Source organism: Pan troglodytes, chromosome 11 (assembly GCF_028858775.2).
Source record: "Pan troglodytes isolate AG18354 chromosome 11, NHGRI_mPanTro3-v2.0_pri, whole genome shotgun sequence".
In the NCBI taxonomy this organism is placed as follows: Eukaryota; Metazoa; Chordata; class Mammalia; order Primates; family Hominidae; genus Pan; species Pan troglodytes.
This window is the reverse complement of record NC_072409.2, coordinates 7,377,910-7,395,886: the sequence shown is the minus strand read 5'-3', so window position 1 is coordinate 7,395,886 and position 17,977 is coordinate 7,377,910. Positions and strand designations below refer to the sequence as shown.

Genomic DNA, 17,977 nt, shown 5'->3' with positions numbered 1-17,977 from the left:
CCACCTCAGCCTCCTGTGTAGCTGGGATTACAGACGCCTGTCACCATCCTCGGCTAATTTTTATATTTTCAGTAGAGATGGCGTTTTACCATGTTGAGGCTGGTCTCAAACCTCTAACTTCAAGTGATCCTCCTGCTTCAGCCTCCCGAAGTGCTGGGATTACAGGCGTGAGCCACCACGCCTGGCCAACTGACCCCCACTTTTATAGGAGCAGACCTGGCCTTGCTCAAGGTCACGTGGCCAGGAGGCACCTGAGAAGGCTGGACTCAGACCTCTTCCACTCCCACACTGACGGCTTCATGCCTAGACACCTGCTGCCTCCCCAGAGCAGGTGGGGGCTGTCTGAGAAGAAGGCTGCTGGGCATTTTTCTTCCTGAAAAGACGGTAGCCAGGCGTGGTGGCTCACACCTGTAATCCCAGCACTTTGGGAGGCTGAGGTGGGCGGATCACCTGAGGTCAGGAGTTTGAGACCAGCCTGGCCAACATGGTGAAACCCCATTTCTACTAAAAATACAAAAATTAGACAGGTGTGGTGACGCACGCCTGTAACCCAAGCTACTTGGGAGGCTGAGGCAGTAATATCACTTGAACCTGGGAAGTGGAGGTTGCAGTGAGCCAAATTGCACCGCTGCACTCCAGCCTGGGTGACAGAGTGAGACTCTGTCTCAACTAATAATAATAATAATAATAACAGCAGCAATGAGTATGTGTGCCAGAGAGTGTGCAAGGTACTTTGAATGCATGGTCTTGTTGGACCCTGACGAGAACCCTTTGAAGTCAGTGCTGTGGTTGTTCCCATTTTGCAGATGAGGAGACTGAGGTGTGGGGGCATCAGACAACTTGCCCAGCTTTGCACAGGCAGTAAGCGGTGGACATGAACCAGGTGGTCCAGCTCCAGGCCTGGACCCTCAATCCCCAGGCCTTGCTGCCTCTACCTGGGAAAGGTCCCTACCCCACTTCTGCCCGGGATGTGCTCCCTAACCTCTCCCACCAGGATGCCCACCATCTCTGGGCATTCTGGGTTCAGACAGTGGTAAACGGGTGCTTGTCTTGCCCCTCAGGGATCTGTGTCTGCAGCCACCATACCGAGGGCCCATCCTGTGAACGCTGTTTGCCAGGTTTCTATGGCAACCCTTTCGCGGGCCAAGCCGACGACTGCCAGCCCTGTCCCTGCCCTGGCCAGTCGGCCTGTACGACCATCCCAGAGAGCGGGGAGGTGGTGTGCACCCACTGCCCCCCGGGCCAGAGAGGTAAGTGACTCCTGCCCTGGAGCCCTGCCCCGCAGAGGGCCAAGCCCCGGCACTGTGACTCTGCCCTGGGCTCCAGGGTTAGGGCCCTGGGTTTAGGGTGTGGCAGGTGAGGGAGAGCCCAGCTTACGGGCAGCAGGCATGACCTCTGAGGACACGGAATCCCTTAGCCCCATAGCCAGAGCCCCAGGCTGCCGCACATTGCCAGCAGAATTTGGGCCATTGAGAATTTGGGCCATTTGAAAATACCCATATCTGGTCCCTGGCCCCTTAGAGCCTGGGTTAGTGATAGCTGAACAAGTTCCCTGGGTGATTCTGTTACACAGCTAAGGTGGAAAACCTCGATTAAACTTCTAGCCTTTAAAAAATGTCATCAGGTAGGTAATGTGCAAAGCAGAACCACCTACGCCCACCCTTGTTCCCAGGCTCCTTGTATTCTTTCCTGCTCTGGACTCAGACATCCTCGACTCTGATTTTTTTTAAAAAGCAGCTTTATTGAGATACTATTCATATACCTGACAGTTCACCCATTTAAAGCGTACAATTCGGCTGGGTGTGGTGGCTCATGCCTGTAATCTCAGCACTTTGGGAAGCCAAGGTGGGCACATCACTTCCATCCAGGAGTTCAAGACCAGCCTGGGCAACATAGTGAGACTCCCATCTCTAAAAAAACAGAAAAATTAGCTGGGTGTGGTGGCATGCACCTGTGGTCCCAGATACTCTGGAGGCTGAGGTGGGAGGATGGTTTGAGCCCGGGAGGCGGAGGCTGCAGTGTGCCGAGAGTTCACCACTGCACTCCAGCCTGGGTGACAGAGCCAGACCCTATATCCAAAAAAAAATTTTTTTTAAATAAAGTACAGGCCAGGCATGGTGACTCATGCCTGTAATCCCAGCACTTTGGGAGGCTGAAGCGGGTGGATCACAAGGTCAGGAGTTTGAGACCATCCTGGCTAACACGGTGAAACCCGTCTCTACTAAAAATACGAAAAATTAGCCAGGCGTGGTGGCGGGCGCCTGTAGTCCCAGTTACTCGGGAGGCTGAGGCAGGAGAATCGCATGAACCCAGGAGGCGGAGGTTGCAGTGAGCCAAGATCGCGCCACTGCACTCCAGCCGGGGCAACAAGAGTGAAACTCTGTCTCAAAAAATAAAATAAAGTATAATTCAATGACTTTTGACATGTTACAATAGTAATTTTTATTATGGTAAAATATATATAACGTAAAATTTGCCATTTTAACCATTTCTAAGTGCGTAACTCAGTGTCAGGAAGTACAATTTGCAATGCTGTGCAGCTGTCACTCATCCGTCTCTAGAACTTTATCATCATCCCAGACAGAAACCGTACCCATCAAATGTGTTGTTGAGGCCAGGCGCAGTGGCTCATGCCTGTAATCTCAGCACTTTGCGAGGCTGAGGCGGGCGGATCACCTGCGGTCTGGAGTCTGAGACTAGCCTGGCCAACGTGGCAAAACCTCGTCTCTACTAAAAATACAAAAATTAGCCAGGAGCGGTGGCAGGCACCTGTAATCCCAGCTACTCGGGAGGCTGAGATAGGAGAATTGCTTGAACCCAGGAGGCGGAGTTTGCAGTGAGCCAAGAGCGTGCCACTGCACTCCAGCCTGGGTGACAGAGCAAGACTCCATCTCAAAAAAATTAAAAAAAAAAAAAAGGATGGTTGAATAGCCCTTCCTCCCTCCAGCCCCTGATAACAGCTGTTCTCCTCTCTGTCTCTATGAATTTGACTGCTCCCAGTATTCCATTTAAATGGAACCATACAGTATTTGTTCTTTTGGATCTGGCTTGTTTCATGCAGTGTAATGTTTTTAAGATTCCTAGACATCTGATTTTGCTTTTGGTACGTGTGGCTGCATTAAATCAATTTGTCAAATGCCATGTGCTTTCACTGGGACTGTTCTGAAAGCAGCTCTCTGGCAGCCAACAGCCAACAGGGCAGGGCAGATGGCTCCAGAGCCGGGAGCTCAAGAACCGAGGGATGGAGATTGCACCGCGGGACCCTGCACCCCACTGGCCGCCATGCTGTCCCTCCATTCTCATTATCTTCCTTACATTTTCTAGCTCCCGACTGTGGCTCCCCTGGCCTGCAGACATGCACGAGGCCAACCCAGTGAGAGTGGACAGTTAGAGAAGCTCAGGTGGACCCAGGCTGAGACATACTTGAGGGAGGATTTCAGGGGAGCAGGCAGTGCTGTGTGCAGAGGGAACCACCCTTGGGAGGGAGGGACACCTGGAGTGGACTTTAGACCTGGGACCTTCTGCCAGTGCCCTTCTTATCCACACCAGTGTCCTCTGGGCCCCGGGAGGGCCTAGCACACTGAGAGCTCACCTGGACATCTGAGTCAGGATTGACCGAGGTCAAGTCCTGATGCTCACTTGTCCTGGGAAGACTCCTGCCTGCCATCCTGGCCCCTTGCAGCCCTTCCCAGGACTTCCAGAGCTGCCTCCTGCCCTATGAGCTGTCCTCACCTGGTTCCAGGTGAATGGCCACTTAACCATGGGGCTCACTCATCATCATCAGTTTCAATCTCCCCCTTTCCTGTCTAATTTTATTTCTATTTTAGAATCCACAAGGCAGGTGCTAGCCTCGACCTTGAATTCTGTTCCAGTTTGTCTTTTCCTTTCCGTTCCGTTCCGCCTTTTCCTTTTCAGGGTTGCCCTTAGCACTATTAACTTTTTTTTCTTTGGAAACAGAGTCTCACTCTGTCCCCCAGGCTGGAGTGCGGTGGCATGATCTCAGCTCACTGCAACCTCCACCTCCCAGGTTCAAGCGATTCTCCTGCCTCAGACTCCCGAGTAGCTGGGATTAACAGGCATGCACCACCATGCCCGGCTAATGTTTGTATTTTTAGTAGAGATGGGATTTTGCCATGTTGACCAGGCTGGTTTCAAACTCCTGGCCTCAAGTGATCCACTCACCTCAGCCTCCCAAAGTGCTGTGATTATAGGCATGAACCACCATGCCCAGCCAGTACCATTAACTTCATTTCAACAGACCGATGACTTTTGAGGACACAAGGAGCTCACAACTATTCTTCACAATGGCAGCAGCTATTTTTTAATTATAAAATTAGTACATACTCTTGACTGACTTAGTAACTTCATAAAAAATAAAAATAAATGAAAATAGAAATAAATGTACATGGCCAGGCACAGTGGCTCACGCCTGTAATCCCAGCACTTTGGGAGGCTGAGGCGGGCAGATCACAAGGTCAGGAGATCGAGACCATCCTGGCTAACATGGTGAAACCCCGTCTCTAGTAAAAATACAAAAAATTAGCCGGGCGAGGTGGCGGGCGCCTGTAGTCCCAGCTACGCGGGAGGCTGAGGCAGGAGAATGGCGTGAACCCCGGGGGGCGGAGCCTGCAGTGAGCCGAGATCGGGCCACTGCACTCCAGCCTGGGTGAAAGAGCGAGACTCCGTCTCCAAAAAAAAAGAAATGTACATACTCATTGTAATGTTGGAGCAGTGTAAAAATGTCAAGAGGAACATGAAAAAAACATGTGAGCAGCCGGGCGTGGTGGCTTACACCTGTAATCCCAGCACTTTGGGAGGCTGAGCCAAGGCAGGCGGATCACCTGAGGTCAGGAGTTCCAGACCAGCATGGCCAACATGACAAGAACCCGTCTCTAGTGAAAATACAAAAATTAGCTGGGTGTGGTGGTGCACGCCTGTAATCCCAGATACTCGCGAGGCTGAAACAGGAGAATCACTTGAACCCAGTAGGTGGGGGTTGCGGTGAGCCGAGATGGTGCCATGGCACTCCAGCCTGGGCAACAGAACAAGACTCCATCTAAAAAAAGAAAAGAAAAGAAAAGAAAAAATCATGTAAGCAAGGCAGCATTCTTGTCACCTCCAGGGGACCATGGCTATTATTTGGGCCTGACACTGGTTTCATGTAGATATAGGCAGAGAGATGGGCATGTTTACAAAGAGTGGCTGACACCATGTGAAGCACTTGGAACAAGTATGTTCTTTTATGCTCTGTCTATGTCCAGAGTAGACCTCTAGAACCACCCTCCAAAAGCCCCCTCGCACAGCATGTCTTCTGCAGCTCACAGGTAACCTGGAGGCTGGCAGATGAGCCAGAAAGCCCAGGTCAAACCCAGAAAGCAGGACAGGAGTCTGCAATGCACAGTCTAGAGGAAGTTCAGAAAACATGAGAAACAGAAAAGGTAAAGGGGCCAGGGATTGCAAAGGAAAATGCACCCAGCTAAGAGGGGGATGAGGAAAAGGACGAGGAGAAGCAGGTGACTGACATTGGATGGTGACAATGAAGAGGGTGAGGAAGAAGAGAGTGATCAAGACAATAGTGATGAAGAAAATGAGGATAATGATCAAAATGATGACAATGAGGTGATGATAAAGATAAGGTGACGATGACAGTTGTGCCAGTGCAGCGGGAATGTGGACCTCAATGCTGTAGGCAACTGTGACCCGTGTCTGGCCACTGCCTGCACTGGCTACACACCACCACACGTGATCACGGGTGATGATGAGGATAACGGTCAAGAAGGTGATGTTGATGAAGATAATGGTCAAGATGACAATGGTGATGAAGGTGATGATGATGAGAATAATGGTCAAGATGATGATGATGGAGGAAGGTGATGATGAGCAGGATGAGGTTAGTGGTCAAGATGATGATGAAGATGATGGTCAAGATGATGATGAAGGTCAGGCACAGTGGCACATGCCTGTAATCCCAGAACTTTTCGAGGCCTGAGGTCAGGAGTTCGAGACCAGCAGGGCCAACGTGGCGAAACCCCATCTCTAATAATAATACAAATAAATTAGCCAGGCATGGTGGCACACACCTGTAGTCCCAGCTACTTGGGAAGCTGAGGCAGGAGAATCTCTTGAACCCCAGAGGCAGAGGTTGCAGTGAGCCGAAATTGCGCCCCTGCACTCCAGCCTGGGTGACAGGACGAGACTGCAACTCAAAAAAATAAAAATAGCCGGTTGTGTTGGCTCACGCCTGTAATTCCAGCACTTTGGGAGGCCAAGGCGGGCAGATCACTTAAGTCCAGAAGTTTGAGACTAGCTGGGCCAACATGGTGAAACCCCGTCTCTACTAAAAATACAAAAATTAGCCAAGCATGGTGGCGGGTGCCTGTAATCCCATCTACTAGGGAGGCTGAGGCAGGAGAATTGCTTGAACCCAGGAGGCAGAGGTTGCAGTGAGCCGAGATCGTACCACACTACACTCCAGCCTGGGTGATAGAGTGAGACTCCATCTTAATAATAATAATAATAATAATATAAGGATGATGATGAAGAAGGTCATGGTGATTGAGGTGCTGCTGGGGATAGTGGTGATGGTGAAGATAATGGTGACGATGATGATGAGGGTGTGAGGACAGATATGTGATGATAGCCACCACTCCTGAGTGCTTACTACATGTCAGGCTGGATGTTAAGCGCTTTTCACAAATTATGTCACTGAATCCTCCCCACAGTCCTGTGGGGAGCTGCCATTGTTGTCCCCGCTTTAGAGATGAGGAACCTGAGCTCCTAGAGGCGCAGTGGCTTGCTCAGGACCACACAGCTGTGGGCAGCCACTGGGGGCCGGTCCCAGGTCCTCCTGCCCAAGCCCGTGCTGCTCCGGGGAAGGTGGAGGGACGCTTGCTCTGCTTCACACCCACCCTCATCCCTGGTGGGCCCAGCCAGCTGTGTTCCCCACACGTGCTCCCTCTACACACAGGGCGGCGCTGTGAGGTCTGTGATGATGGCTTTTTTGGGGACCCGCTGGGGCTCTTTGGGCACCCCCAGCCCTGCCACCAGTGCCAGTGTAGCGGGAACGTGGACCCCAATGCCGTGGGCAACTGTGACCCCCTGTCTGGCCACTGCCTGCGCTGCCTGCACAACACCACGGGTGACCACTGTGAGCACTGTCAGGAAGGCTTCTACGGGAGCGCCCTGGCCCCTCGACCCGCAGACAAATGCATGCGTGAGTACCTACCTCCAGACCCCGGGGTGGCGCATGGTGGGCCCCTTCTCTTCTGCCCTGGCTCAGGACCCAGAAGGGGTGGCTGAGGAACCCACCAGAACCAGCTGGCCCCTCTGCAAGGCTGTCCAGCCTCAGGCAGGTCACTTCCCTTCCTGTCTCCATGTCCAGAAAGCACAAGGGTTTGCCCCTCTCCCAGGTCTCTTTCAGCCGGGAGATCTTATAAACTCCGATCCGAAGCCTGGATTGTCTAGCGCTTACCTCCCACTCTGCAGTCAGCACGTATGGCTGACCCGGTGATCGCCCTGCGCCAGGTCTCCATGGCCATGCCTCCCCGCATCACCTCAGTTAACACTCAGCCCCTGGGAGGCTCCCAGAGCCCTGCAGGAGGGAAGCTCAGCCTTTGCTCCACACTGATGTGCTTGGAGCCCTTTCCCATGCAGCAGCTGCCGGCTCCTGCTCACTCTCGCTTTGTGGAACCCCTGCAGGAAACACCACTCTGGCCCAGAGTGAGATGCTCCCCTGGCAGTGGCCAGGAGAACAGGGTCACGGGACCCAGAGCCATGGGTGCAGGGCTGTGCCTGTGACCCTCGCCCAAGTCTCTGGCCCTCTGCAGCCTGCCAGGGCTCAGGGCAGGCTCAGAAGGATTGTCTGTTACCATGACCGTCCTGGGCTGTCCCTCTAAGGATATAGTAATGGGCTGAGGCTTGAGCTTGGCCCTGGAGCCTTTTTCCAGCAGTGGCGTCTGAATCTGGGCTGAATGTGCCGTATCATCTCTGGAGGCTCCCCCATCTCCTCTGCCTCTGTTGGACCCCCAAAGGTGGAACAGACAATCTGCATTGTTCCCAACACCCCTTCCTGCTCCTGCCCCCAGCTTGCAGCTGTCACCCACAGGGCTCGGTCAGTGAGCAGATGCCCTGCGACCCAGTGACAGGCCAATGCTCCTGCCTGCCTCATGTGACTGCACGGGACTGCAGCCGCTGCTACCCTGGCTTCTTCGACCTCCAGCCTGGGAGGGGCTGCCGGAGGTAGGTAGGGTGAGACTGCCGGTGCCCTGGGGACCTCTCCAGGAGGGAAGAAGGCATCGGGCAGCCCCCAGGGAGGGGCCTGGTTTGGAAGGTGTTGTCCTAGGCCCGCTGCCAGGCACATTGTGCCCTTTGCCGAAGGGGAGCAAAGGGATGGACTCTTGGCATCGGACTCATGCTCCTGCCAGCCCAGGAGGCAGGCCAAGAGCAGCCCTAAAGGGTGTCCAGGCAGGCAGGTGGCCGGTTTGGTCTCTGATTCCCTTCTCAGTGACACTCTCCCTGGGTGGCCTTTTGGCCACAGTAGCACCTTAGGCAAGTGTCCTTAGGGAACAGGAGGACTCCAGGGAAACACCAAGTGGAGCAAACAGGTTTCTTCCTTGCAGGACTTCTCAGAGCTCTTACTATGCTGATTGCATCATGACTTTCCAACAGAGGGGTATAGTCTCCCCGAGACACGTTTGTCCCCATAGCCTTATTTTATCTTCTTTTCTCCCTGAGCATCCTGGGAAACTTGTGCTTTCCAGAGCACAGCTGGGGAAGCTGTGCCATGCACCGAGAGGAGATGGGGTCTTGTCAGCAGAGGGCTGTGATCTGAGGCCCCAGCCAGCTGCAGCCGGCAGAGGCTGGGCCAGGAGTGGCCCTGAGCTTGCCTCAGACCCAGTTCCTTCCCTGATCACAGCTGCAAGTGTCACCCACTGGGCTCCCAGGAGGACCAGTGCCATCCCAAGACTGGACAGTGCACCTGCCGCCCAGGTGTCACAGGCCAGGCCTGTGACAGATGCCAGCTGGGTTTCTTCGGCTTCTCCATCAAGGGCTGCCGGGGTAAGGAGGCTGGGTCCTTCCCGGGCTGCCCTGAGGGTGGGGCCCGAGGGTCTCTGGGCAGAGATGACTGATGGGGAAAATGGGTGCAGCAGGAAAGGATCGTCAGACATGGGACAGGGTCCCAAGAGCAGCCGGAAGCATGGAGCGAGTTGCTCCTGTGGCAGTGGCCGGGACAGCAGGGTCACATGACCCAGAGCAGTGGGTGCAGGGCTGTGCTTGTGACCCTCGCCCAAGTCTCTGGCCCTCTGCAGCCTGCCAGTGTCCTCATGCCGGTCAGGAATGTAGTCCCAGATGCGCTGTTAAGTGCCTGTGTGCCTGGGGCCATCATGTCACTCCCTGGGCCTCAGTTTCCTCACCTGTAGAGTTGGGCTGCATTGGCAGTTCCTAAACCTGGCTGGTCCTCAGATCTCGAGGGAACATTGGAATAAGCCAGGCTCTGTGCCACCTTCAACCTTCTGAATCAGAATCTCCAGGGAAGGGCCCAGGAATGTTTTTGATGCTGCCTAGGGCGTTCTGGGAACACCCAGAACCCAGCACGCACTGCCCCTGGCCCCTCTAGCCTGCAGGTGCTCCCCACTGGGCGCTGCCTCGGCCCAGTGCCATGAGAACGGCACATGCGTGTGCAGGCCTGGCTTCGAGGGCTACAAATGTGACCGCTGCCACGACAACTTCTTCCTCACGGCAGACGGCACACACTGCCAGGAATGTCCGTCCTGCTACGCCCTGGTGAAGGAGGAGGTGAGTCGGCCCAGACCCACTCACCTTTCCATTCATTCTGTATCCCCAGCAAGTGCCAGCTCTACGCCGGGCACCAGGAACTGCCTGCTTACCCCCAGTGCTCAGGCTTTGCAAGCCCACCACCTACCTTCTCCCTGTGCCCACCCAGCTTCAGGCCTGTTCCAGCCTGGCTCGACCCTCACCTCGGCCCTTCCCCTGCTCTAGGTGGATGGGGGAAATGTGACTCTTGTCACCTGCCTTTCCCCACCACGCCAGGCTGGGGTCTCACTCTCTCAGGTTCGATGGGGATGAGACCACAGATGACCCCTTGGTAAAGAGGGTTAACAGGAGGTGATTCTGAGTGGGAAGGTGGCTGGTGCAGAAGTCCGGAGTTCAAGCTCTAGGGTTAACCCATTGGGGTTCCCCTCCCCCAACTCCATTCATTGTCATGTGTCTGGGCAGGCAACAGCCTTGGTAAGCCTCTGTCTCTTTCCTACTCCAGACTAGAGATAGTTCAGGCCTGCAATCCTTTTCTAGAAACCAGTGGGGCCAGCTTTCAGAATGTGTGGCATTGTAGAAAGATAAGATGGCATACACTGAAGGCCGGGTGCTGTGGCTCACGCCTGTAATCCCAGCACTTTGGGAGGCTGAGGCGGGCAGATCATGAGGTCAGGAGTTTGAGACCAGCCTGGACAACATGGTAAAACCCTGTCTCTACTAAAAATACAAAAATTAGCCGGGTGTGGTGGCAGGTGCCTGTAGTCCCAGCTACTCGGGAGGCTGAGGCAGGAGAATTGCTTGAACCCAGGAGGCGGAGGTTGCAGTGAGCCAAGATCATGACTGCACTGCACTCCAGCCTGGGTGACAGAGCAAGACTCTGTCTAAAAAAAAAAAGATAGCATGCTGTGCTGAATATCACATAATCCCCCACTGTGAATGGGCAGCCCCCATAGTCAAGCCCAGTGATATTTATGCAGGAAAACAGACGACTATTTCCACGAAGTGGGTAAATGAAGACCACAAGTAGCCTTTTTCAGAACAGGTTTATTTCAGGTCAGGTTTTGCTCTCGAGTGAGGAATGGAATGCCTTGTGGCTTTTCAGAACATTTTGGACTTGGGAATGGAGGACAGGGCCCAGGACCTGTGCCTGCCACTTCACTTAGAGCGGTGACAGGGGGAATCAAGCTGGGACGTGGCAGGCATTTGTGCTGAGACTGGCTCCTAGGAAGTGTTCTGTAAATGCAGTTATTGTTTGTCTGATGAAAAGACGGGGCTAGGGGATGTTCATAGCACATTCAGCCAGTGTCCATAGTGTGCTTTCTCCATGTGGCGTCCTGGGAACACAGCGAACAGGACAGACAGAAATCCTCGTGGGGCATCCCTCCCCATCCCTTCCTCCCCACCTTCCGAGGTAGGACAGCAGTGTGGTCAGCGGTGTCAGCAGGTGCCGTGAGGATGGGAGGGGAAGGGATAGCTACCATGGGGTGGGCAGGATTGGCTCTCAGAGGTGTGGCATACCCTTAGCGCTGAGGCCCAGGGGAGGATTTGGAGAAGGGAACCCCCAGGGAGAGTGGCAGGGTAGAAGCCAGCGGGGAGTGTCTGGGCAGGACCTCCATGCCACCAGCCTCATATACCTTTTCTTCCTGTCCTCTCCAGGCAGCCAAGCTGAAGGCCAGACTGACTTTGACGGAGGGGTGGCTGCAAGGGTCCAACTGTGGCAGTCCCTGGGGACCACTAGACATTCTGCTGGGAGAGGCCCCAAGGGGGGACGTCTACCAGGGCCATCACCTGCTTCCAGGTACAGCGGGAGCGCAGAGTGGGAGGGTGGGAGGCAAGGGGAGGCCCCCAGCGCCTGCAGTCTGGTGTCGTTGGATGCTTTGGGGGCCCTCCCAAAACAGCCCTGTTGCCATGGGCCTCTCCTTCCATGTCCCTAGCCCACCTGTAACTTTATTAATATCAGTCCTTGTCACCATGCCTCTGCCCTACTCAGACTCTAAGCTCAGTGAGGATGGGGCTGGGCTCATTCATTTATTCACTCCCTCCGCAGGGGTGTCATGAGGTGCTGCTTCAGAGGCTGGACTGGGAGGGTCTTGCTGTCTTGATTCTTGGCCGTTTTGCTCACTGCCATAGGCCAGCACAGTGCTCAGCACATAGAAAATCTTAATAAATGAGTAAATAAGAAAAAAGAAGGAGGGCCAGGTGTGGTGGCTCGTTCCTGTAATCCCAGCACTTTGGGAGCCAAGACAGGAGGATTGCCTGAGCCCAGGAGTTTGAGATCAGTCCGGGCAACACAGCAAGACCTTGTTTCTATGAATGGAAGCAGGGAGGGAGGGAGGGAGGACCTGGAAATGGCCCTGAAATGGATTGGATTACTTTGTGAAGTTTTATATGTGTAAATGCCACACTCCTTTAGCAGCCAGACAGAGGCGAGCTGAGAACCTGTTAGCAGGACTCACTGTGGAAATAGGGGCTATCAGATACCGTGTCTTAAAATGCCCACATGTGAGCCACATTGTGAATCAGAGCTGATTTGAAGGGTCCAGAATTGCTTGTGTGGCTCCAGAAGGCCTGGGTCTCTCCCGGTCCCTGTGTATGACTGACTTGCTGTGGGTAGGACCTCGGGTCATGTTTGCCTTCTCTGGGCCTCGGCCTGCACCTGGAAAATGGGGGGACTCTGCCTTTGGGACTACCTGTTGGTGCTCAGGGCTGCTGATGCCTGGGGAATGGAGGCCACAGAAAGGGACCCCTGGGGGTGGGGGCTTTTGTGTGACATCTCCACCACTTTGTGACCCCTGGGCTCTGGGCTTCCCACAGGGGCTCGGGAAGCCTTCCTGGAGCAGATGATGGGCCTCGAGGGTGCTGTGAAGGCCGCCCGGGAGCAGCTGCAGAGGCTGAACAAGGGTGCCCGCTGTGCCCAGGCCGGATCCCAGAAGACCTGCACCCAGCTGGCAGACCTGGAGGCAGTGCTGGAGTCCTCGGAAGAGGAGATTCTGCATGCAGCTGCCATTCTCGCGTCTCTGGTATCCCAGGGGACCCCCCTACCCGAACACACCAAACCTGGGCATTGGCCCCTGCCCCAGCCCTCCCATTGACCTGGTGACCTTGGGTATGACTCCCCACTTTGGGAGGCTTAATTTCATCTGCAAAGTGGGGATCACACAGTGCCTCCTCCGCGGATTCAGCGAGAGGACGTTTGCAAAGGGCGAGGCATGTTCCGAGGAGACTGAATGCGCAGTAAGTGGTGGGCAGCATCCTTATTGGTGTTTCTGCATCCTAGGACTCCGCTCACTGGATGCCGATGTTGTGGCCAGCTTTGTGCATTTATAAAAAGACCGGTGCCATCCAGTTCTGCCTCACAATTGGACCAGATGTGGCCCTTACCCTTTGGGGACAGGCCGTCAGTTTCCTCCTCTTCCTCTTCTTTCTACAGGGGATTCCTCAGGAAGGTCCCAGTCAGCCGACCAAATGGAGCCACCTGGCCACAGAGGCCCGTGCCCTCGCCAGGAGGTGAGTCCCAAGACATGGTGAGCTTACGCCTGGCCCTTCTCCTGGGGGTTCCAGGGTCAGAGTCAGCCCCACAGTTGCCCCCACCCAGAAGTTGGGATCAGATATTACAAGAGCTGTCTGATGGAGGCAGTGTCACCAGTATGGGGAGGGGCAGGCAAGGTGGGTATAAGTCCAGAGATGTTAGGGGCAAAGCTTGGTGGACTGAAGGCGTCGGAGAGCATCTGCCGGCTTTCTCTTTGTGAGAGTTGTGTAATATACAAGTTATTATATTGGGGGTATAGTTCACACTATACAGAGGCCTTTGCCCATTGCACTCCAGCCTGGGCAAAGAGTGAGACTCTGTCTCACTGTATAATTCAGTGGTTTCCCTATATTCTCAGGGTTGCAAAGCCATCACCACAACCAGTTTTAGGATTTTCATCATCCCAAAAACAAAACCCTGGACCCATCTGCCATCAGTCCCCGTTTCTCCTTACCTCCCCAGCCCCTGGAACCACTATTCTACTTTCTGTCTCTATAGATTTGCCTATTCTGGGTGTTTCATAGAAGTGGAATCAGACAATGTGTTGCCTTTTACAACTGGCTGCTTTGCACAGTGTTTTCTTTTTTTTCTTTTTTTTTTTTTTGAGACGGAGTCTCGCTCTGTCCCCCAGGCTGGAGTGCAGTGGCGCATTCTCGGCTCACTGCAAGCTCCGCCTCCCGGGTTCATGCCATTCTCCTGCCTCAGCCTCCCAAGTAGCTAGGACTACAGGCGCCTGCCAACATGCCCAGCTAATTTTTTTGTATTTTTAGTAGAGATGGGGGTTTCACTGTGTTAGCCAGGATGGTCTCGATCTCCTGACCTCGTGATCCACCTGTCTCAGCCTCCCAAAGTGCTGGGATTACAGGCGTGAGCCACCGTGCCCGGCCAGCACAGTGTTTTCAAGGCTCATCCACATTGTGGCATGGGTGGGTGCTTCACTCCTCTTACGGTTGAATAATATCCCATTGTATGGAAATGCCACATGTTGTTTATCCGTCATCTGTTTGAACAGACACTTGGGTTGTTTCATCCACTGCCTTTAAGGAGCAGCTTAAGGCTGGGTGCGGTGGCTCACGCCTGTAATCCCAGCACTTTGGGAGGCTGAGACAGGTGGATCACTAGAGGTCAGGAGTTCAATACCAGCCTGGCCAACCTGGTAAAACCCCGTCTCCACTGAAAGTACATAAATTAGCCAGGCATGGTGGCACACACCTATAATTCCAGCTATTTGGGAGGCTGAGGCAGGAGAATCGCTTGAACCTGGGAGGTGGAGGTTGCAGTGAGCTGAGATTACACCACTGCACTCCAGCCTGGGCAATAGAATGAGACTCCATCTCAAAAAAAAAAAAAAAAAAAAGATGCAGCTTAAGATCCTAAAAACACAGGATCTGTGACAATTTTCTCCTTTAGCTACGCTCCAGGGACCTTAGACTCATTTTACAGATGAGAAAACATTCAGAGAAGTTAAGGAATTTCCTAAGGACACACAGCTTGGAAGCAATAAAGCCAGGATTCAAACCCAGGCTGTCGTGACCACTCTCTTCTATGCTGTCTATATTGGGGTGACTGTACAATTTATTGTCCAAACTGAGATGCTTTCACGTGTGATAAAAGGTCCTATTGGCCAGGCACAGTGGCTCACACCTGTATTCCCAGCACTTTGGGAGGCTGAGGCATGAGGATCGTTTGAGGCAAGGAGTTACAGACCAGCTTGGGCAAGATGGTGAAAACCCCATCGCTACAAAAATAATTTTAAAAATTAGCCGGGCATGGTGGCACACACCTGTAGTCCTAGCTACTTGGAAGGCTGAGGCGAGAGGATCCCTTGAGCCTAGGAGTGTGAGGTTGCAGTGAGCTGTGATGGCACCACTGCACTCCAACCTGGACAACAGTGTAAGACTCCATCTCTTAAAAAGAAAAAAATAAGGCCCTGGCTGGGTGCGGTGGCTCACGCCTGTAATCCCAGCACTGTGGGAGGCTGAGGTGGGTGGATCGCCTGAGGACAGGAGGTCAAGACCAGCCTGGCCAATGTGGTGAGACCCTGTCTCTACTAAAATACAAAAATTAACTGGTGCACACTTGTAATCCCAGCTACTCGGGAGGCTGAGGTAGGAGAATCACTTGAGCCCAGGAGGGGAGGTTGCAGTGAGCTGAGATCACACCACTGCACTCTAGCCTGGTCAATAGAGTGAGACTCTGTCTCAAAAAAAAAAAAAAAAAAAAAAAAGTCCTATTAATCCTTATGTCAGGACAACAGACACAAACTCTATGTCTCTGTGTAACAGAAACAGGGCATGGAGTACCTTTCCTGTCAGTCCTTGAAGTGTGTAACACAGAAAGGTGGAAAAGGCGTACCTGTCTTTGTGGCTGTCCTCTGTTTGGGGCAGCAGGAGGCCTGTGTAGTAGGGGGCGTAGTTCTGGTCCTGGGCCCCTTCCCTGCGAGCCCTTGGTAATGCTCAGGTGGGTGTCCTCACACAGCCACAGAGACACCGCCACCAAGATCGCAGCCACTGCTTGGAGGGCCCTGCTCGCCTCCAACACCAGCTACGCGCTTCTCTGGAATCTGCTGGAGGGAAGGGTGGCCCTAGAGACCCAGCGGGACCTGGAGGACAGGTGAGGCCTCCCCAGGTGTGGGTAGAAACTTTGGGGTTGGCCTCCTGGAGCCAACAGGGCCTAGCCAGAGGCTGCTGGTTCCAGAGCCAGCTCCCTTGAGTCCCGACGTTCTTTGTCGTTGGTGTCTTGGGGTGTCTTGGGTCTGCATCCTCCTCGGAGTGGGGCCACAGGGTCTTGGGCCCACTCGGTGGTGAGTCGCAGTAACCCACTTTTGCCTGGGGGGATGCAACTCAGCCTCTTCAAGAGAAGGGACAAGAACTGGAACCCAGAGCAACAGATCCCTTGCTCTCCTTCTGCCGCATTCCCTGACCCCCCTGGCCCCGGCGCCCCAGCCCAGGGCAGCTCCTCTGAGCTCCTCTGAGGCACCAGCTTCTTTCTCTGCCTCTGCAGACAGCCGGCTCTGCTTTTCTGCTTTGGTAACCCCTTCTGTCCCTCTCAGTTTAAAGGTTCATGGAGACCCCCCAGCATCTTGCTGAACCCCTTGACATTCCTAAATGAGACATTCCTAAACGAGAATGGGATTGGCTCCGCTTAGATCAGGTGTCCAGCCCTGAGCCAGTCACCATGGCTGGGGGAGGTCACATGACCCACCCCAGGGGCAGAGCGATGGCTCTCTAAGGAGGAGTAAGGGATGGAAGGGAAGCCAGAGGTCTCCACCCCAGCGATGCCCTTGTCGGGGAGGAATGGGTGGGACAGGATGTGGACAGCTGGTCAGGACAGAAAACCCATCCTAGCTGATTGGTTATAGACCACAGGCCCGTCAGGGCAAAAGGGCCCACAGGGATTCTGCAGCCCAGGGCTCTCCATTCATCAGTGGTGAGGACGTGCCCAAGGTCTCTGGAAAGGGCATGGCCGAGCCAGGACCAGGACCGGGGCTGCTGTGCTCCCCACTTCACCGGGCATTTTCCTCTTCACCATTCACCCAGAAGAGCCAAACATTTGCAAACATGTGATTCTTGAGTGGAAACCAAGCAGAGCCCTTTCAGCAAAGTGTGGCTGAGCTGAATGATGCAGATACAAGAATGTGGCCCTTTCACAGCCCATCTGGCTCATCTGAAAGCTTCAGAGAAGCAGCCACTTTCCGAGGCAGCTGTACCGACCCCGCAGAGGGCTGTTCTGCCTGGGAAGTTGGCAGAGGCCTTTGCAAACCAGTGGCTCCAGCCTGGGGCCCAGACAGGGATGGGGAGGGCTAGTTCTGCACCCAGCTCCATGGCCTCTGTTTCCTCCCAGGTACCAGGAGGTCCAGGCGGCCCACAAAGCACTGAGGACGGCTGTGGCAGAGGTGCTGCCTGAAGCGGAAAGCGTGTTGGCCACCGTGCAGCAAGTTGGCGCAGATACAGCCCCGTACCTGGCCTTGCTGGCTTCCCCGGGAGCTCTGGTCAGCTCAGTTGTCTCAGAGCTCCGTGTGGGGTCGGGAGGATCTATTATAGAAGCTGGAGGCTGGGCACGGTGGCTCACGCCTGTAATCGCAGCACTTTGGGAGGCCGAGGCAGGTGGATCACCTGAGGTCAGGAGTTTGAGACCACCTGGGCCAACGTAGTGAAACCTAGTCTCTACTAAAAATACAAAAATTAGCCAGGTGTGGTGGTGCGTGCCTGTAACCCCAGCTACTGGAGAGGCTAAGGCAGAAGAATCACTTGAACCTGGGAGGCAGAGGCTGCAGTGAGCCAAGATTGCACCTCTGCACTCCAGCCTGGGCGACAGAGCAAGACTCCATCTCAAAAAAAAAAAAAAAAACTATTATAGCAGCTGGAGAAACCGGTGGGGCCCAGGCAGAGGCAGGTGATATGGCTCATTTTTAACTATATTGCAGCTAAGTCAAATGATATAACCTACCTATGGGGCTCGGCAGAGTCAGAGCTCAACCATTCTCTGTTGTTAATGTTAAGGCTGGGGCCTCTTCCTCCTTACAGTGACATTAGCAGTGTCATCAGATGGACACGGGATGCAATCCCAGCTCTGCCACTCCAGCTCTGTGACCTCGGCCAAGGACTTTCCCTTCCTGAGCCTCAGTCTGTCACATAGAACTCACCCATTAGGTTATTTCGAGGCTGCTTCCAT

The 17,977-nt window shown here is 54.1% G+C and overlaps 1 protein-coding gene across 2 annotated transcripts in view; it reads left to right on the top strand.

Annotated features, from left to right (window-relative positions):
* LAMC3 (laminin subunit gamma 3) overlaps positions 1 to 17,977 on the top strand; it is an 80,466-nt gene that overhangs the window by 48,499 nt on the left and 13,990 nt on the right. For both annotated transcript variants that reach the window (XM_016961884.4, XM_016961883.4), the window contains exons 13-22: positions 1,062 to 1,250; positions 6,968 to 7,213; positions 8,085 to 8,238; positions 8,915 to 9,057; positions 9,617 to 9,795; positions 11,431 to 11,572; positions 12,589 to 12,794; positions 13,205 to 13,281; positions 15,782 to 15,916; positions 17,147 to 17,294. In XM_016961884.4, the coding sequence (XP_016817373.1) occupies positions 1,062 to 1,250; positions 6,968 to 7,213; positions 8,085 to 8,238; positions 8,915 to 9,057; positions 9,617 to 9,795; positions 11,431 to 11,572; positions 12,589 to 12,794; positions 13,205 to 13,281; positions 15,782 to 15,916; positions 17,147 to 17,294 (1,619 nt within the window). The remainder of the gene's footprint in view (positions 1 to 1,061; positions 1,251 to 6,967; positions 7,214 to 8,084; positions 8,239 to 8,914; positions 9,058 to 9,616; positions 9,796 to 11,430; positions 11,573 to 12,588; positions 12,795 to 13,204; positions 13,282 to 15,781; positions 15,917 to 17,146; positions 17,295 to 17,977) is intronic.